The sequence below is a fragment of the Amborella trichopoda genome, chromosome 3 (genome assembly GCF_054954075.1).
Source record: "Amborella trichopoda isolate Santa Cruz 75 chromosome 3, AtrichopodaSantaCruz75HAP2 v2.0, whole genome shotgun sequence".
Taxonomy (NCBI): domain Eukaryota; kingdom Viridiplantae; phylum Streptophyta; class Magnoliopsida; order Amborellales; family Amborellaceae; genus Amborella; species Amborella trichopoda.
Genome location: NC_142338.1, coordinates 7,493,085 through 7,511,743, shown reverse-complemented (window position 1 = coordinate 7,511,743; position 18,659 = coordinate 7,493,085). Strand labels below are relative to the sequence as shown.

At 33.5% G+C, this 18,659-nt stretch overlaps 1 protein-coding gene across 1 annotated transcript; it reads right to left on the bottom strand.

Moving 5' to 3' along the window:
* Positions 1–11,151: 11,151 nt before the first annotated feature.
* Positions 11,152–11,925, bottom strand: LOC18428956 (uncharacterized). Its single transcript, XM_006838252.2, has one exon. The coding sequence runs from the start codon at positions 11,923–11,925 to the stop codon at positions 11,152–11,154; it is 774 nt and encodes a 257-aa protein (XP_006838315.2).
* Between the last annotated feature and the right edge of the window lie 6,734 nt (positions 11,926–18,659).

Here is an 18,659-nt window from a genome sequence, read left to right as displayed (position 1 = left end):
ACTGGATAATAATGAAAGGGTGCGGTTTTTATAAGGTTGTAACTTTAAACAATCCAATTAAAGTCCACTTCTAAATTTTATTATTATATATAATTTTATTATAAAAAATTTTTAAGGTTATTTTAAAATTTATATTTAATTAAAAAATTTCAAACTCCAAAAATAGTTAATGTGTTGCAAGTTGCACCATTTTTATGTAGAGGGTTTTTCAAACATTAAAAATTCGATAAATGTTTTAGGTGTATTTGTAATTCTACCTTTTAAGGTTACAAGTTTATATAAACTTTTTCTTTTAATAATTTTACCGAAAATAGTTACAAATAGGTAAAATATTAAATGATTTATCTGTTATGAATATTTTATAGAAGATTGATAACCTCATTTTCTACTTTCTCATAAAAGGCTACTTTAACATCAAACGTCCTTTTTAAGATGGATGTTCGCAAAAAGGTGCCCAACTAAAATCTAAAATAAAAAGAAAATTAATTTTTTAAATTTTAAAATGTATATTTTTTTTATCATTTTCATGATCGCCATAGTATAAATTATAGATCCCTAAATATTTAGGTTCAAAATCCATAGTTAAGATTGATTTTAATTTAAATATATAAGTAGAGTTGAATATTGATTTTCCAGTCATTGTAAAATTTCCTGGAACTGTATTTTCGAACAAAATTTAGAGAGGCACCTTACTTATAATATAAGATGGGCACCTAATACAAAGCTCAACCTTTATTAATAAGAACACCCCTAAGTGACCCCCTTACTCGGGAAATACCTGTTGCAAGGGTTTGGACCCTTATCCTCTCTATCTCACTAATAATTTAAGACCTAAGTAGGAATGGACCTCGAAATGTTTCAAGAGGTGGCATCCCAAGAAAAAGGCTGGGGTTGTGGTAGTAGCATTCTCCATACCTCAATTACACATCGTGCTTTCCAATCTTACCGACAGTTTAAAAAATCTAACCATTTAAAACACGGGTAGTAGAGGCCACTCATGTCCCTCTAAAAGGCTAAGCCATGAGGGGATTACTCTAAAAAAAAAATAAACATGTGGCACCCCACCACCCTAGCCTATAGAAGCCACTCATGTCCCCCCAAAAGGTTAGGCCATAAGGGGATTACTCCAAAAAAAAAAAAAAACCATGTGGCATCCCACCACCCTAGCCTATAAAGGCCACTCCTTTCCCTCCAAAAGGCTAGGCCAAAGCTTTCCTCTTCAAATAGTATCGAGAAATGTAGTTTCAATACTAAGAATCTATGTGATAGCCTTAAAATATATTTTCATCTCTAATTATAAAATTTAGAACTTCAAAAATAGTGTAGATCGAGCAAATCTATGAAAACTTGAAAATATTAAAAATTGACGGTCCAAAAATGCATTACAACATACACTATTTCCAAAATTTGAAATCCATTTTTTTTCTCATGTCCATGCATCTTCACGTCGAGATGATCAATTTGAGTATATTTGGGCATCAAAACAACTTCTTCTAGTGAAATTTTTGATGTGTGCTCTAATTTGATTGTTTAGAGCCTCAGCTCTATATAATTTTTCCTTATATTAATGATTAAAAAATCTTAATATTACTATGTAATGCATATTCTCTTAATCCTCATTTATATAAGGGTGCGGTTTGTATAGAGCCAAGGCTCTAAATAATCAAAATAAAGCCCACCTTCAAATATTGTTGAGAAATATGGTTTCAATATTGGAAATCTTTGTGATAGCATTAAAATATATTTTTATTTTTAATTATAAAATTTAAAACTTAAAAAATAGTGTAGATTGAGTAGATCTATGAAAACTTGAAAATCTTAAAAATTGATGGTCCAAAAATACATTACAAGATACATTATTTCCAAAACTTGAAATCTATTTTTTTCTCATGTGATCAATTTGAGGATATTTGGGTATCAAAACAACCTCTTCTAGTAAAATTTTTTAGATGGGCTCTAATTTGATCGTTTAGAGCGTCAGCTATTTATAAAGTTTTTTCTTTTATATAAGGGAAAAGTTTATATAGAGCCGAGGCTCTAAACAATCAAACTATAGCCTACCTCAAAAATATCACTAGGAGAGGTTGTTTTGATGCCCAAATGTCCTCAAATTGATCATCTCGACATCAAGATACATGGATATGAGGAAAAAATGGATTTCAAGTTTTGAAAATAGTGTATTTTGTTATGCATTTTTGGACCGTCAATTTTTCAAGATGTTTAAGTTTTCATAGATCTGTCGATCTACACTATTTTTTAAGCTTTAAACTTTATAAATAAAGATGAAAATATATTTTAAGGCTATTACAAAGATTTTCTATATTGAAACCACATTTCTCGACACTATTGTAAGGTAGGCTCTAATTTGATTGCTTAGAGCCTAGGCTCTATACAATCTGCATCCTTTATATAAGGGAAAAGTTTATATAGAGCCGACGCTCTAAACAATCAAATTTGAGCCTACCTCAAAAATTTCAGTAGAAGATGTTGTTTTGATGCCCAAATATCTTCAAATTGATCATCTCGACGTCAAGATGCATGGACATGAGGAAAAATTGGATTTCAAGTTTTGGAAATAGTGTATTTTGTTACGTATTTTTAGACCATCAATTTTCAAGATTTTCAAGCTTTCATAGATCTATCAATTTGCACTATTTTTTAAGCTTTAAACTTTATAAATAAATATGAAAACATATTTTAAGGCTATCACAAAGATTTCCAGTAGTGAAACCACATCACTCGGCACCATTTAAAGGTAGGCTCTAATTTGATTGTTTAGAGCCTAGGCTCTATACAAACCGTACCCTTTATATAATGGGTATGGTTTCTATAAGGTTGCAAAGTCAAATAATCCAATTAAGGTGCACCTCCAAATTTTATTATAATATGTAATTTTCGTATAAAAAATTCTTAGAATTATCTAAAAATAAATTTTCATATCTAATTACAAAATTTTAAACTCAAAAAATGATGAAAATCAGGTAGATCTATAAACATATAAAAATCTTAAAAATGGATGGTCTAGATAATGTGTTGTAAGATGCATTATTTGTAAGACTCAATTTTTTTTATTTTTTATCATATTCATACATCTCATTGTCGAGATGATCAATTAGAGAGGTTTTCAATATTAAAACAACCTTTGCCGATAGATGTTTGAAGAGCATCTTTAATTCTCTTATATAAACTTTTTCGATATTTTCCGGTAAAAAATTGCGTAGAAAACTTCAAAAATGGAGCTTACAATATTATAAAACTTGAAAAAGGAGAAAAATTACTAGTAATCCCTTTTAAGCTCTTTTGGTTCCCATTCTTCCTCTCTAATAAACTTGCCGCAGCAGCAAATCACATCTCCCCATTTAAACCAAAATCCTATTCCTTCTCCCACAATTTTCCCTCTTTTTTTTTTCTTTCTTTTTGTTTTAATCATTAATTATAATTCATTAATTTAAAAGGAGTACAATGAGAGATGTACCAAAATAAAACCAAAAGCAGATTCATATCAGTATGCATCAATTGACAATGAAAGCACTTGTTTGGCTACCGAGTCCGCAGCACTATTACTTTCCCTATTGACATGAACGTATTCTACTAACGAATCTCGTCTATAAATTGCCTTAATTTTCACATTAGGTGTTTGTACCAATTGATAACATTTATAGAGTCCCCTTCAATAACAATTCGTCTATCCATTTCATGCAACTAATGGATTGCATGCTTTGGATTCCATACTTTAGAGGCCATTACTATGCATTCACCACCTGCCATGGTCGCGGAGGGCCCCAAATATGAAAAGAGGGCATTACCTTCATGCTTTCGCAGTATGCCTCCACAACCCACTTGTCCTTCATTAAACACCGAATATGAAAAGAGGGCTGGGGTTGTGGTGGTAGCACCCCATATATCTTAATTCCATATCGTGCTCTCCAATCCCAATCTAACCATTTAATAAAATTAGGTAGAAGCTTGTATTCTCTACTGATATACCAAAATCATTCAAAAAATAGCTGGCGGCCTGAATTCCCCATTGAAGTACCCAAAAGGAAAAAAACTTGTCTTGGTTCTTAGTGATTTTAGTTTTATTGTACGATTGAACTTGGAAATCTTGAAATTGTAACTTAATTCATGTCAAAAAGAGAATCATATTTGTTCAATCAATCAGATTTTATTTCGTAGCCCATCTTCCATGGTTGGACTATGAAAAGTTGTTTCAAGTCAAAAATTTTTGATATGATAATAATTCATCATCTAAACCTCATTCCAATTATTTGAAGTCCTTATATTAAGAAAAGTTTATTCCAGAATTTGGCTTGAGGGCAGGGCAACTACGCCCCAAAGATACAGCCGCGTTGGGCTTGGGCTAAGGCTGTTCGACCTGGCTTTCTCTTACTTTGATTTTTACCTTTTTATTTTTTTAGTTTTTTTTGCTCGACTGACCCTAACAGGGTTAGGGCCAAGCTTGGGCCATGCCTGGGCTTAGGCCGGGCCAGGGCTGGCCCGGCTCGTTGGCCAGCCTAAGTTTGAGTGGTCCTTTTGGGAACGGAATATTATGGAGTTCTATTTGAGATATGGATTTCTAAATGACTTCATTGAAGTTGAATAAGCAATTTTTGGCATCGGTGGTGTAGTTTAGATCAGTAGTAGAGAGTGCCACTCGGGTTGAGTAATCGGTCCTGGCCCGAGCCGATTACACAGACCGAGTCCGAGTAACTCGGCCGATTAGTGTTGAGTATTGTAGCAATAAAAAAAAGTTAAAAGTTTTTAAAAATCTAAAAAAAGAGGAAATGTATGTTTAAAGTAAGATTAAGCAAAACATTTCAAAATGATGTTAAAAACATAGTAACAACGTAGATTTTGCAAAATCAACTTGTGATTAGGGGTATTTTTTAAATAATCTAAAAAAAATGAGAAAATATAAAAATAAGTATTTATGGCCAAAACACTTTCCAATTTTGACATTTGTCAAAATGATAAAAAAACATATCCCAAATAAATTTATTATTTTAAAAATATTTTACTAATTTTTAAAAAATTTCTTTTAATACCCTTGAGTTGGACACCCAACTCAAGAAAACTCGGGCTCGGCAAGGGCCCAAGCCCGAGTAACACGGCTGAGTAGAAACTACTTGGTTGATTTTTTAGATCACTGGTGTAGATATTAGTTCAACTTTTCATATTAGTTAGGCACTTTTGACCGTGAATTTGTATTATTGAACTCGCGTATGCTGTTTTGACCACGTCTTACTTGTACCAAATCCAAAGCGGATAGTTTTTCGTGTTTTTTAGGATCTAGAAATTAACATTTAATTTATAGGCAAATTGTAATGAAGAAATAACAATATCAAAATATTAGCCAAAAATTCTTTTATTAAGGTCTGGGTGGTGTAGTTGGTTATCGCGCTAGTCTCCCACACAAATGCAAGTACCAGTTCTTAGATTCTTTTTTTAATAGAAGTTCTTAGATTTGGGGTTTCTACCTCAAAAACCAGAAATCCGCTAACTCTATACCTCATAAACCTTAAATTATACTATTTTAAGGATTTGCCAAGTATTTGGCTCTGTGGTGAACCCCACCTTATGACCCAACACCCCCGTGCAAATGCAAGTATTTGGTTATGCATTTCTTAGATTTTTTTATTATGAAAGTGCTTAGCTTTTGTAGTTCTTAGATTTGGGGTTTCTACGTCAGAAACCCCAAATCCACTCTCTCTCTGCCTCATAAACCTCAAATCTATTCTCTCTCTCTAAACTACGTCAACTCAAAGATGAGAGAAGAAAAACAACAATAACAGGAACTTGGATCTCTTGTTAAAGGGGATGAGAGAAGAGGGAAGTAAAGAGATTTTTAATTCACCATTCTGCTCATGGATTTGTGGTTGCATCAAGGTTAGAGGGAGAAACACGCAGTAAAGTGAAAGAGAGTGTTAAGTGCATAGTTACTCCCTTATTGTTGAGGGAGAGAATAGCAGCGAGAAAAATAAACTTTAACACCCAAACGGTTTTATCAGAAAAGAAAAAATGCTTGTTATTTTTTGCAATTGATATTTGAAAAACTGTATTTTTATTTCACATCCAAACTAGCCCTTAAGGGTTTGCAAGTATTTGGTTCTGCAGTTCTTGAGGGGTTATTGGGAGAGACTGGAAAGCAGAGTGGTTTTTTTAGGTGAGTTGCAAAGAGTTGAGGATTCGAGGAATAGGAATTACGCAGTTGGAGAGGGGTTATTGCGAGAGAGTGAAACGCAGAGTGATTTTTTAGGCGAGTTGCAAAGAGTTGAGGAATCAAGGAAAGGGAATTAAGGAGTTGCAGGGGGATTATCGCGAGAGACTGGAAAGCATAGTAGTTTTTTAGGTGAGTTGTGAAGAGTTGAGGATTCGAGGAAAGGGATTTAGGGTTTTATTGGGGAACTAGAGGAGGTTTGGAGGTTCGTGGATGAGAATTTTTTTTTGTTCTTGGTAATTTAGTGGGGAAGACAGGTCCTACCTATTTTTTCAAATAATTTAGGAGTTATTTATTGAAGTATTGTCAGTTGAAATAAAAACCATGATGTGGTGATTAGAATGTCGGAGTACTACCACCACGACCCCAATCCTTTTCCCATGTAGATGAAAAATTGTGGTTGTAGAAATAGTAGGGAGGAAGCTACACAGCCCGAGAAAAGAGGTTACACATGTCACTAAACCTAGTTTAGAAGGTTTGCTGTCAGAGAGAGATTATGAGTAAAATTGAAATGAGGGCGAGAGAGAGAGAGAGATACAGGGCAATTGAAAATGGAAGGGGAGACAATGATGGAAGGAGAGTGAGGACATAGTGGACGATGCTAGGAACCGAGACCAGCTTGATCACCCCTCTATGTGAATCTTAGTGTAATATATCCAATAACTCATAACTTTTCATCACTCACAAATCTATCTCAAAAAGCACAAATACCCAAGAATAATGTTAGCTATAAGAACTTCAGAGAAAATAAAAGAATATAGGAAGCAAAATAAAAATGATCACGTCACATTACAAAAGACAATCCAACTACTATCAACACAGAAATATACATAGTTCATCATAATTGGGCTATCCCAATAAGAAGCCATACATTACTAGCAAAGCTACATGGCTTATCCTAATTAGGCTAGGGGAATATATTTTCATTGATATGAAAGAATTATAAAATTTGGATAAATATATAAACTAATAAACTATCCTCTAAACCATTCTTCACTGTTGACTCCAGCAGCAAGACTCCACTGTAGCAAATATCAAAGACATAAGAAAAAAATGTGATACCATTGTAGCGAAGGTTTTGCCAAAATTCCCCATTCTTAAGTCTCAACCGTCTTGGATGATTCAGATAGATAAGAGCATTTGATCATTTTGAAAGTATTAGCCTAACTTCATCCTTTTCGTTTTTTTTTTCCAATATTATATCAACATAAAATTTAGAATTTGTGTGAGTCTTATTTGATAATATATAAAAACAATTCAAATAAAATAAAATAACCAAAATACCCTTTCATATTTAAGAGGTGTATCGGTCATTTTATTTTTTATATCACGTACTTTTTTTTAGTACTTTATACGGGTTATAAGTATGGCTGCTTAAAATTTTAGCTCAATCAAATGTAAAATAAAAGTACTAAAATAGAAAAACTCATTTTTTTCTCTCAACAAACGATATTAATCTAGACCATCCAATTTGTAAGACTTACAGTGGATAGACTATGATTTTGTAATCTTATTTATGTAACAAGACATCAACCCATGATCAATAGTAGCTTCAATAAATGCTTCAAAATGACTAATTTCTAAATTTTCAAGTTTTAGATTTCTTAGTTCAATCAAAGTAATTATCGCAAATATACCTTAATTTTAGCTTAATTGGAAAAAAATCTCAAACTTTCGTAGACCTCATCTACACCATTTTTCCTCATTTTTGGCTTTTTTTGGACCAAAATGATATTCACGGTAGTTGTACTACCGTATTACATATCGCATTTTATACGGTATTTAAAATATCGTAGTAACTGGAAGTAATATTACCGTACTTACGTACCATAAAGCTCTAGCCTTGTTATACGGTAATTTTATTGCCGTAAAAAGTCGACTCTGTATTCGGCACTCGAAATGCCGTAATACTATCGACTCTTATTAACCCTAATCAGAGACCATTTCCACCTTTACGGTTCTATTTCTACCGTTTTAGGGCTCTATTCTCCCTTTCCACCTCAACATTTCTGGTTGTCAATCTCTCACAGGGTCTCTCTGTCCCTTATTTCTGTCAGTTCATCATAACTTTGAAGTAAGAAATCTTTCACCAATTTTAGTTTTTGGAGTACTTTGTAGCATTTCAACCAATTTAGGATGAATACATTATATATTACCAATTTTAGGTTTATTTATCTCCATTTCATGGTTTGTTATGGGATTTGGCTCTCTCTCTCTCTCTATACATTGTTCACATGAAGTGGTAAATTGATTCTTTTTTTTTATGGGATTGATGCTTTTTTTTTTTTTTGTTAAGAGATTGATTTTTTTTTTATTACTTTGTTTTGGAAAATTATTGATATCTAAGAAAATATAGCTGACAATAGCCGCAATAGTGTTGTGTACAATAGCCGCAGTCGTTATTCGATTTTGATATTTATGAGAGCAAAATCCCTTTTTTTTTTTTTTTTTTTTTTAGTAAAATCCTAATTATTTCAAGATGCTCTCAGTTTGTTATTGTGTCTCAGGGAGAGAGAAAGAGAGAGAGAGAGAGAGAGAGAGAGAAAGAGTTATCTATTGTTTTTTAGCTTGTTTTGAAATGGGATTTTGGTGTTGGCATTGTAAAAATAAATGTTATATACTATTTTTGGTTGATATGGCTTTGATTACGAGTTAAAAGTAAGCAAGAAATTAGTCCACTTTGAAATTTCTTGTTTATTCAATTATTCTTGTGTAGTAATCATTGCTCATGAAACCACGATGCTTTACATTATATCAATAACATTTTTGCAGCAAATCTACGATATTCTTTATCATAACAAATCTTCATAATTATCCATGATGATACATGTGAAAGTCATTTCTTGTTTGCCTTGTTAGTTAAACTTTGTGTCCCAATTATGATTAAAAGTAGTTAAACGTTTTGTCCCAATTATGATTGAATGGGTTTCTGTAGTTTCTTCTACTTATTGTTCTTTTACTTTGTCATATCCTTGGTCAGGTGTCTAATAGACTAGTAGTAGTGTATTTATTATGATTTGTTGTTTATGATGGCTTTTTGAGCATGGATCATGGCAAAAGATGCACCCTACCCTTGAGATCCTGAAATTCCTACATTGCTCAATAGACAGAAAGAGCATATATCACAGAATATCTGGGAAGGAGATGTATATATAATTGTTTCAAATTATATTCTTTGTCTATCATGTTGGTTAATCAATTTATTTATTTTAGTATTTGAAATCACAAATTTCATTACAGGATCGAGAAAATCCCCTCAGGGTTGATGAGAAAGCCAATGAAACTTCTTTATGGCATTTAATAAACAATGATCAAATCGATATGGTCAGAAGATCAGGATTGTATCATTTGACCATAGTACCGATGACTCACCACGACCGTGATACACTATCTACTATAATCGAGAAGTGACGTGTAAAGAAGAATACCGGGCACTTCAATGTAGACGTTGGAAAGATGATGCCTACTCTTGAAGATGTATGGAAAATTCTTCGATTAAGGGTGACTAGTGTAGCTGTAACTCTTAGGATAGTGGACAAGTATTTTATAAGCTGCATGCTAGGACGATTGCCACCTGGTGGTAACCATTCTATTATTCAGCTGACATGGTTGAGGACCACTTTTAAACAGCTTTCACATAACCCTAACCGCATCACCCTTTTGTGACACACCCTTGCCTACCTCCTATATCTAGTTGGTCACACAATCTTTGTGGATTCCACATATGGTATGATTCCTAAAATCTATTTACAGTTTTTTGAGGATATAGATATAGTTGATCAGTATGCATGGGGTGCAGCTGCTTTAGCTGTTTTATTTTGAGGCTTGTCAATAGTTGTTTGTTCTGGTCATCAATACTTAAGTGGATCAGCCACTCTTTATCTAGTAATGCTAGTATATTAATGTTTTGATAGTTTTTTTTAAAGTTTGATAGATATTTTTTATTGTAATTCTTATTTTTTATACATGCATTTCAATGTTGGGTGTACGCGCATTTGAAATTGTTGCGCCCAATTCCCAAAGAAACAAGGGCAGGGCAACCTAGATCCCTCAGGTGGGAACCTCTTAGAGAATAGGATAACTCTCATAGCTTCCATCTCGTGACGCGACATGAGACCGATAATGGCCTCTTTACATCATTTCATATACTTGCTTTGCATATCTTTTGGTTATGGCCTACGACCCCGTATCTGCTACAATTAAGAGGCCTGATCTCTTTGTACTATGTTTGCCTGTGACGTTTCTTTGGCCGACCCCCAGTTTGCCTTGCAGCTGGTGGCATTACTATTATATAGACAATTATCTAGCAACTCTAGTGCATCAGGCATTAGGTTGAACGGAAAGGAATATGCTCTACGGTACATTTGAATTATGAAATAAATGTCACAAAACTATGTAACATCTTTATGCCTATGATCTATAACGGCGATCGCATGATTGCACGGTAACCCACTAACCTGCCACACCCGACAATTGTATGTATGTGTCGTTAGATTCACAGCACATTTATTATCTGCATTGATCTCATACAGACCATCATATGCCCATATGACTGTATGAATGAATCTGGACTGATCTCTCCCCTTTTTTATTGCCTCTTGGGCTTTCGATGTAAGCACGACGCTCCATTCTCGACATGATCATTGTCTTTGAAAATTTTCCCATGAACTTAAGCCTTAGGCATTCAAGGAGTTTAATAAGGGGCTTCTCCCGAGCATTTAATATCCACCAGTTATATGATTCGGAGATATTCGATGTCAGATGATTGTATCTACACCCCCGAAAATATGTGTTTGCCTAATATTTTGGATGATGTAACATGATCCAATCAAAAGCCTCAGTATTTGCACTATTAATCTTTGTCATGTACTCATCGAAGTCTAATATAGACGATACATGTGCAACTTTCAATAAAGCTTTGTGAGCGTTGAATTTTAATAGGCCTTTTTGAAGTTATCAGCAAGGTGATTCATACAATAGCCTTGTTCACTGGTTGGGAATACTTTTTCGATTGCGGGTTGTAACCACTTCTGACGATTTGAGATAATAGTCAATGCTGGCAAATCAGACCTCTCGTCAAACTGCTCATTGAGAAGCTCTAGAAACCATGTCCAACTTGATGCATTTTCACTCTCAACCACTGCATATGCTATAGGAAATATATTTTCATTCGCATCTACCCCAACTGCAGCTAATAGTATTCCTTTGTATATTCCCTTCAAAAATGTCTCATCTAGTCCCATTAGTGGCCTGCAACTATACATAAAACCATACAAATATGGACCATTGCCTATATATACATGCTCAAACCTATCATGAACATCTGTTTGAATAATCGTTACGGTTCCAGGGTTAGTATTTCGGATCTTATGAAGGTACTTGGCGAGATCCTCATAAGCCTTCACATAGGAACTATCATTTATCTCTTGTGCAACATCTTTGCCCCGCCATGCTTGTTGGTAAGATAGCATGACACCGTGATCATGTTGTATACCATTAACCACATCTGCAGGTGTCATATTGGGCATATCATTCAAACGGACTTTGATCATGCTTGCCACCCAATGCCTTCGAGCAAGCGGCTGATGAACCCTACTTATTCCGCTTGTACATGAGTGCATGTTTATAAACTTCTTCACCCTGAAGAAGTTTGTTGTATTAACTCTCCAACAACGCACTTGCCATGAACACCCATCTGCAACACACATCGCTCATACATGTCTCGCTTCGCTTTTTATAAATTTCATATTTGAGTTTTGTGATATGGCATAATCAATAAAGTGATTACGACATACGTGTACGTCATCAAAATCCTGACCCAGTCGAAGTACAACTTCATAGTGGTTAATTTTGAGTGGGCTTTCTATCGGATCGATGTCATCGATATGCCACTCGATTTCTAAACCATGCTCATCTTCTACACTTATGGCAGCAGCACCTTCACTGTGAACTAATTGCTCTGATCGAGAGCTACGGTAGAAAAAAAAATTGAAGAACGAGTGAGAATTATCCTAACACATAACAAAATATTGATAAATAAAAATAATAATGAATTTTATTGCAAAGTTCTTAAATGGCCAATCTTGATGGACTATTTATCGGGCACTGTTCGTGGTCGATATTCAGTGAAGTCAAACTCAATAGGTATGTTTGATACGTGCTCTGGTCATGAACTGTTATCGAAATAAAATTTGAAGAATAATTGAGAATTATCCTAACCCATAGCAAAATATTGATAAATAAAAAAATAATGAATTTCATTGTAAACTTCTTACATGGCCAATCTTGATGGATCATTATCGAGCACTATTGGTGGTCGATATTCAGTGGAGTCAAACTCAATAGGTTTGTTTGATATATACATAGCAATGGGAGAAAACCCTTCCATCATATTTGCAATGTGGTCATCATCATCAATACGTATCATATTATTGTTACTTGATAACCCTGGGTCAATCTACTTAATAATCGTAGTATTTGGGGCATAATTTGATGCTTTTGACAAGTAATCATTTATTTGGTCAAATGATGAAATCCCCCTAAAAAATATAACCTTCATATTCCTACCGTCATAGAAAATACGTCCATCATAGATTTCCTATCGAAAAAACCACTAAAGTGTAAAACGATTTTCACTCTGTTGTCACCCATTATTGTTGCTTACAAGCTCAATGGATGAGAGAGAGAGAGAGAGGGAGGAGGCTAAGGAAGATGAGGAAAGATGAGTTTATAATAAAGAAATCATGAAAATAGGGTTTTATGATAGAAATCGACGCTAAAAAGGGCAAGAGATAATTACAGTAGTTCGAGTACCGTAATAAACATTTGAGATATTACGGTATTAAAATTGACGTATAAAATGCCTATGAAATTGCGGTATATAAACTACCGTATAAAATGCCCTAAGTATGATGGTACTTAAAGTACCATATAAAATGCCCTAAGTATTACGATACTTAAAGTACCGTATAAAATGTATAAGTACTATGGTACTTAAAATACCGTATAAAATGCACTAACTATTACAGGTTCTTCATGGTAATATGACTACTGTGAATGTCATTTTGGTCCAAAAAAAGCCGAAAATGAGAAAAAAATATGTAGACGTGGTTTATGAAAGTTTGAGGTTTTTTTTCCAATTAAGCTAAAATTAAAATATATTTGGGCTAATTACCCTTCAATCAAACATAAATTCACAAACTTCCTAAAATTACTCCCATGGTGGTCATTGAACGCAATATTTACTAATTTCAGATATAAAAAATCCAATTTCCATAAATCTAGAACATTAAACTTCGAACGAACTCCACTTCCAGTTGTGGAGCACCCGCGTGAGTTCTGTGCGAGACATCCATCTGTATCTGCAGTGGCATCCACTTCTTCCCTCTTCCCATCGGACGGACTGACCCTGAATGGATGGTGTTAACTTTTAAGGACATGAATTGATTTGAGTGAGCATGCAATTTTAATTGATTTGAACGTTTGAAAAAAAATTATGGGTCACCTAGCTTCGTCCATCCGGAAAACCAGTAGAGTCCGGCGGATTGGAGGATTGGATGGGCACTTTGGTGGAGTGAATTGGCTAATAGAAACTAAAAAAAAAAAAGAGTAAATTACATACGGACGTGAAATAATTACTTAAAATATGAAATGATTTCATTATAAGCGGAAATCACAAGAAATGTCGGTCAACCCGTGTTTTTTTATTTTATTTTTTTAAATTGCTCATCGGTTCGAGAATTATGTATTTTAATTTTAATTTTTTTTAGTCTTTTTTGTTAGTAGGGCTATGCCCCATGCTTTTGGGGCATTGCCCAGGCGATCCGGTCCGAGGTTAAAATCTTCGGGCCACCCTGTGAACACAGCAAAACCCCAGTAGAGCAGTCTGAGGTCCCCATCCTCATACCGCTATTTTTCTCAAAAAAATAAGAACTAAATCGTGGTCACCTCGGACTGCCAGGGGGCATTACCCTACTAACTGAAAAACTAAAAAAAGTAAAAGATTAAAAAGTAGTTCGAAAAATTAAAAATTAAAAAGTAATTCGAGAATGGCATCTTCAGACTGAAGGACAATTTTAACCAAATTGACCGATCTTTTGCGTAATTTGCGCTCGAAATTATCTCATTTTGTATTTTAGGTAAAGCTTTCAGCCCCCATATGCAAATCATTCATAAATTAATGGACAAGAAAAAATTAAAAATAAAAGAAAAGAAAGGGCTATTTTTCACAAAAACCCACCAACTCCCGATATTATGGAAGAACCAGAGTGGCCCACCAATTCCAGTCCGATTCACAAGTTTTTAAAATTTAAACGCTAGCTCAAATCGATCTCTTTGAGGTCCAAAGCGCATGTGGCCAAGATCTACTGTTGCACGACAACCATTCTCTTCAACTATTTATCTCTCTGCAACGGAAAACGTGTCGACTACGGTCCAAACCTGGCACCGCCCAAAAAGATGAGTACAGCACTCCGCTCTCTCTCTCTCTCTCTCTAACAGTACGGAGACAGCCTGTAAGCCATTATTAGCGCCAAGAATCTATGAGTCGCTCTTCGCGTGAGCCTCGTGCCATTGTATTATTCACCGATAATCACCTTTAACAAGTTCACTAACCTCTATCATTATTTTCTCATTCCTCTTGATGGCTAAAAGCAGTATTTAAAGATAAGCATTGGTGGGGGCGGATGGTCCACCTCCATTCTTTGTCCGAATATGCTTGATTGGCGATTTCTCTCTTATCGCAAAAAAAATATTTTAAAATAAATAAAATAATATCAAAATAATGAAATAGCTAAGATTGATGATCAATGAATATTTAAAAAGAAATTATTTTTTTATATTTTGGGTCAATAAGATTCGATAATGTCGTACATAAAATTAGAGTTGGGTGGACAAAGTGGCGATGCATAACCAAAGTTTTATGTGATCACCGTACACCATTGAAGCTGAACGGGAAGTTCTATAAGACAGTTGAGGGGACCAACTTCGCTTTAAGGGATAAAATGTTGCGCGGTCAAGAAACAATATGCCCATAGTATGAGTGTAATTAAGATGAAAATGTTGAGATGGATGAGTGGCAAGACATGAAAGGATATAATTATAAATGAATATATATGAAGTTACTTAAAGGTCTCCAATAAGTGATAAATGAGGAAAAATAAACTTAGGTAGGTTTGCTATGTGCAGCGCAGACAAAATATAACACCAGTTAGGAGGTACGATTTAGTTTAAATGAAAGGCTCGAAAAAGGCAAAGGGAAGACCCAAAAGCACATAGATGGAAAGTAGTAAAAAATATATAGTGACAATGGTTTTATTGAGGTTAGGACTATTGATAGAGAAGAATGGCAAAACATGATTCGTGTAACCAACCTCGAATAGTTGGGATAAAGTTATAATGATGATGATAGATATAAAAATTAAAATAGAGGTTTATGGGAGTGCATATTTGTTTTTTTGGGGATGGGGGACCAAAAAATATATTACATAAGCTTAAAGAGAAAAAAAAAAAAAACAACTGAAAAAGGGCTTTTAGGGAGGAACCAGGCCAAGACCTATACCATTTTGAAACTAGTTCAATCCCTAATTGATTCCACATTCCGATCGATGGCCTCAATAAAAACTGGTTGGGTTTTAAAACATTGGCCAAAAGGGTATTCCTAATTAACAAGGTTAAAAAAAAGGTGATTTCAATTGCAAACGCAATCCAGATTTGCTACCATTTAGGCTGACCAAATCCTTAAAATATTGGAACCAGTTGGTTCTAATATTTAAATTTTTTGATTTTTTGTTGGCTAGTTCATTTGGCTGAATCGCCGATCTTGACCACCTATCCACTGAACCATACCAGTTTTCTGGATAGAGGATTCGGGTCATGGATCTATTTTTTTAAACCTTGCTAAATAAAATGAAAGAGAGGTTCGATATGGTCAATGAGTAATTGTAGAGATTAGTTTGTGATTTGGTTGAAATTTTTAGTTTTCTACCGTGGAAATGCTTTCTTCTTCACTCCTAAGTCGAAAGCATAAGGGAAATTTTTTGGGTAATTTCATCGTTATCTCAAAAAAGGTTCGGGGTAATATTTTATAGATCTCTTTGAGTCTCATAAATAGTGTATCTTGCAACACATTATCTAGACCGTTCATTTTCAATATTTTCATATGTTTATAGATCTTTTTTATTTTTATTTTTTTAGTTTAAAATTTTCTAATTAGGCATGAAAAAATATTTTAAGATAATCCTAAGAATTTTTTACAATAAAATTACATATTATGATAAAATTTGAAAGTGCGTCTTAATTGGATTGTTTAAAATTACAACTTTATAGAAACCACACCCATTATTAAAATATTCGCAAGAGATGAATCATTTAATATTTTATCTATTTGTAACTATTTCTTGTCATCTTTTAAGAGATATTTAATACTAAATAAAAATATAAATAAGATAGTGAATAATCAATCTGTCAGGTATTTGGAAAGATTTTCCTTTATCTTAACAGGTGTGGGACACCCCTTCCTACCGCACACGGTAACTTTACCCCTTAAAATGAAAAGTTGGTAAAATGAAAAGTTGAGCAAATATACTGCGAGATATGTGTGGAGAAGTACCAACGTTAGGGCAATTCTTTACAGGAAAAAAACAAAAATAATTGTATACAATAAGATTATTTATTTTTGACATAAAAATATCACAATTATTTATAGTAATCCGATGTGAAATCCAATAGCCTAGGTTTGTCACAAAGTTTAAAAAAAATTCTTTCGAATTTTAAGCTTGTTAATGGAATAAACGCAACCGCTCAATTTCACATCTAATGATTAATATCAATTGGGACTACCTTCTACCAAAAGTAAATGATGTTACTATTATTTTTTCAAAATAAAATTTCTGTCGTCTCATGTGTCTCTTCAAACTTCCCTTTTCCTATGTCTCTTCCTCATCGTGCAATATTTTTCTCTCTTCAACATTCTCTTATGTTCTCCCCCTCTAATTCACTCCAACCTCTCCATTCTTCTCATCATTATTTATCCATGGAACTCTTATTTAATGGCTATTATATACTGTCTCTAGAATTGACATCTCAACACACAAAACGATAATCTATAGAACTTTTACTTAAGGAAAATGCTTATATAACTTTAAAATATAGAACTAAGGATGCACCTCAAAAATCCTTAAGAAAAAGTTGCTTTAATGATGAAAAACCTCTAATTGATCATTGATAATGAGATGTATATGGCTATATAAAAAAAAAAAGATTTTGGGTCCCATAGATAATGCATCTTACAACGTATTATCGAGACTGTCTATTTTCAAGATTTTTATATATTTATAGATATACTTGATTTTAACTAATTTTATAGTTTAAAATTTTATAATTAGATATAAAAATAGATTTTAAAATAATTTTAAAAATATTTTACATCAAAATTATATATTATGATAAAATTTAAACGTGCGTCCTAATGGGATTGTTTAAGATTGAAAACCTTATAGAAACCACACCCTTTACTTAATGGCGCTTATGTGCTGGCTCTAAAATTGACCTCTCTTTTCTCACACACAAAAGAGCGAAGGCGACAAGAGAAGTCAAGTGGGCTATAAATTTTCAAAAGAAGTCTAAATTGGAGGGCAGCTGGTTTGACCAGCTATGGTGGTGACACTTGAGAGTTGAGTCGCAACAACTTAGATTAATGTAGCTAATTTATTGGTCAAAAATAGAAGAGTGCGTTTTGTATACAGCCGAGGTTCTAAACAATTAAAGTAGAGCGCACTTTTAAATAATATTGAGAAATGTGGTTTCAATATCGAAAATCTTTGTGATAGCCTCAAAATATATTTTCATATCTAATTATAAAATTTAAAACTATAAAAATAGTGTAGATCAAGCAGATCTATGAAAATCTTGAAAATTGACGATCCAAAAATGCATTATCAGATGCATTATTCTCAATTCTTGAAATCTATTTGTTTCTCATGTCTATGCATGTTGATGTCGAGATGATCCATTTGAGGATATTTGGGCATTAAAATAACTTCTTCTAATTAAATTTTGGAGGTACACTTTAATTTGATTGTTTAGAGCCTCGGTTCTATATAAACTTTTTTCAAAATGGAATAATGCAATTTCTATAAGGGGTAGGATTTATGAAAACAAAATAAAGTCTCAACTCGTCTAGAAAACACTTTGGCAGTGGAAACTCTCTATGATAGCTCTAACATCTATTTCCACTCTAAAATTTGATGCTTAGAAAATGGTACAAATATGTAGACATGTGAAAGTTTATGTTTAGGACAAAATAGACGGTCTAAATAATGTGTTACAATGCATATTACTTTTATAATTTAAAATCTTTTTTTTTTTTTTTACAATCATAATGATCAAGGTTGAGATTATTGAAGATTTTCTAAAGATACAATTTTCAATGAGATTTGAGATG